Raw genomic sequence first — 2,171 nt, forward strand, 5'->3', positions numbered from 1 at the left:
AGAGATACTTTTAAGATTACAAATATTCAATTAGCTATACACATAACACAGGAGAAATTCTCATAAGGTCTTAGATACTCTCCCTTTCTTGCCACTCAGTTGCTTTTAGAGTAGATCAAGCTATGTGTGGCTAAACATAGCAAACTGTGTAACTTCTTACATTACTCCAACTCACACTCACACAAAACGGTTTTGAACTGTTTGGAATAAATCATACATTTGTAAACACAAACCCCCATCTTCATCCCAATACTAAGCTCTCTCCAAGGTGGAAAACCTATGTTACTTCCTACCTCACACATCAATTATCAAGAGTGGGGAAAAAGGTGGGAAAAAACTTTCAATATCTTGTTTTTATAACATCAAAACCAACTATAAAAAGTAAAACCTGGCATGGGGGAGAGGTAGTGGTGGAAAAGGAAGAACTGGTAAAGGGACACAAAAATCAACTACATTATATACTGATAAAATTTTTTTAAAAAAGTAAAACCTCACAAAAATCTCCTAGTTGAATTAGGAATATACAAGACAGAAGAGAGATCATAAAAACATTATTAGAAAATTAGTTTCTTGGGGTTGGCCAGTTAGCGAGGTTGGTTAGAGAACAGTGTTATAACACCAAGGTCAAGGGTTCGGATCCCTATACCAGCCAACCGCCAAAAGAAATAAAAATTTTTTTTTAAAAGTTTCTTAAAATATGAGAAGGGAGCCTGCTATGGGTCTGAATGTTTATGTACCCCCAAAATTCATATGTTGAAATCCTATTTCCCAAGGTAATGTTATTAGCAGGTAGGGACTTTAGGAGGTAATGAAGTCATAAAGATGCATTTACGCATGAGTGGGATTAGTGTCCTTGTTATTGTTATTGTTGTTATTATTACTACTAGAGGCCCCAGAGAACTGCCTTGTCCCTTCCACCCTGTGAGGGCACAGCAAGAGAGCACCTTCTATGAACCAGTTAACAGGCATCACCAGACACCAAATCTGTGGTGCCAGAACTTCATAACTGTGAGAAATAAATTCCTATTATTCATAAGCCACCCAGTTTATGATATTTTATTACAGCAGCCCAAACAGACTAAGAGCCCATTTAAGACAGCAATGACAACAGCTGCCATCTGAGCTGCCCCTGGATGAGGCACAAAGGATAAAACCAAATTACAAAGTAATGAGCCTGAAGAAGAGTAATTTACAACACAATTAGAAACTCCCAGGCAAAAAAGCATCCAAAAGCACATATTTACTAACAATTGTCTTAATGACTTCCTAATGTAAAACTCCAGAACAACAATACCAGCAGTGTTATCTCTTGATGGACAAAAATAAACCACACAGCAAAACCTCCTGCCTACCTAATTTCAGAAGGTCCCCATACACTGACTGACACTGCAGCCAGCCATTCAGTAAGATCTAGGGTGTGAGAAATCTAAATGGCCTGTTACCTTCTGATTCTTTTAGCAACCATTTTACAAGTGTTAAAGGGTAATATATAATCCTAGTTTTCAAAACCTAAATGTATATACACATGTACGTATTTATTTTACAAACTGAATATCCACTTGGTTGTGTTTATTATATACCTATGTACTCACACGCATAAATAAATTTCAAGTAAAAACATAAGTATATATATATAATACTTATATTTAAATATAAATATATATATTTCAGCAGTGACATTATTATCTCTATATGGTAAGATGACCAATGTTTACATTTTTGAATTTTTCAAATGTTCTCATTTAAAATAATTTTTCCTTTTTCTTTCTCCCAATACCCTGTTTCCAAAGTGGGTAAAATGTGGCAAAGAACTCTTTCTGAAGTCCAAGAAATGAACTAAGTAGGTTTGAAGAAAAAAGCAAAATCCACAATGGGTTTTTCTTTTCCTCCCTGCTGCTTCTCCTTACCTGCTGATGCAGTATTCTTTGTCACCAGGGATGCCCAAGTAACGTGGCCTTTCACCAGTGGCAATGAGAAATCTCTCTGCTGAATAAATTTTTTCTTTGCCTTTATTATTTGTTGCCTACAAATAAACCAGTATGAAAACTTTAATAAGTAATCATCCCTTAGAATTGTAAACTATGTAGTTCACAAAGACCATTTGCCACATTGTCTCATTTGACCCTCATAACTTGATAACACAGTAAGAAACCTATATTAAGGCTGAGTAG

At 35.5% G+C, this 2,171-nt stretch overlaps 1 protein-coding gene across 1 annotated transcript in view; it reads right to left on the reverse strand.

Moving 5' to 3' along the window:
• Positions 1 to 2,171, reverse strand: part of TXNRD1 (thioredoxin reductase 1) — a gene marked incomplete at its 3' end in the record, with an annotated part of 84,068 nt that overhangs the window by 20,919 nt on the left and 60,978 nt on the right. The window contains exon 9 of the mRNA XM_008570287.1: positions 1,908 to 2,023. Within this exon, the coding sequence (XP_008568509.1) occupies positions 1,908 to 2,023 (116 nt within the window). The remainder of the gene's footprint in view (positions 1 to 1,907; positions 2,024 to 2,171) is intronic.

This window comes from Galeopterus variegatus, unplaced genomic scaffold, assembly GCF_000696425.1.
Source record: "Galeopterus variegatus unplaced genomic scaffold, G_variegatus-3.0.2 Scaffold588, whole genome shotgun sequence".
Taxonomy (NCBI): domain Eukaryota; kingdom Metazoa; phylum Chordata; class Mammalia; order Dermoptera; family Cynocephalidae; genus Galeopterus; species Galeopterus variegatus.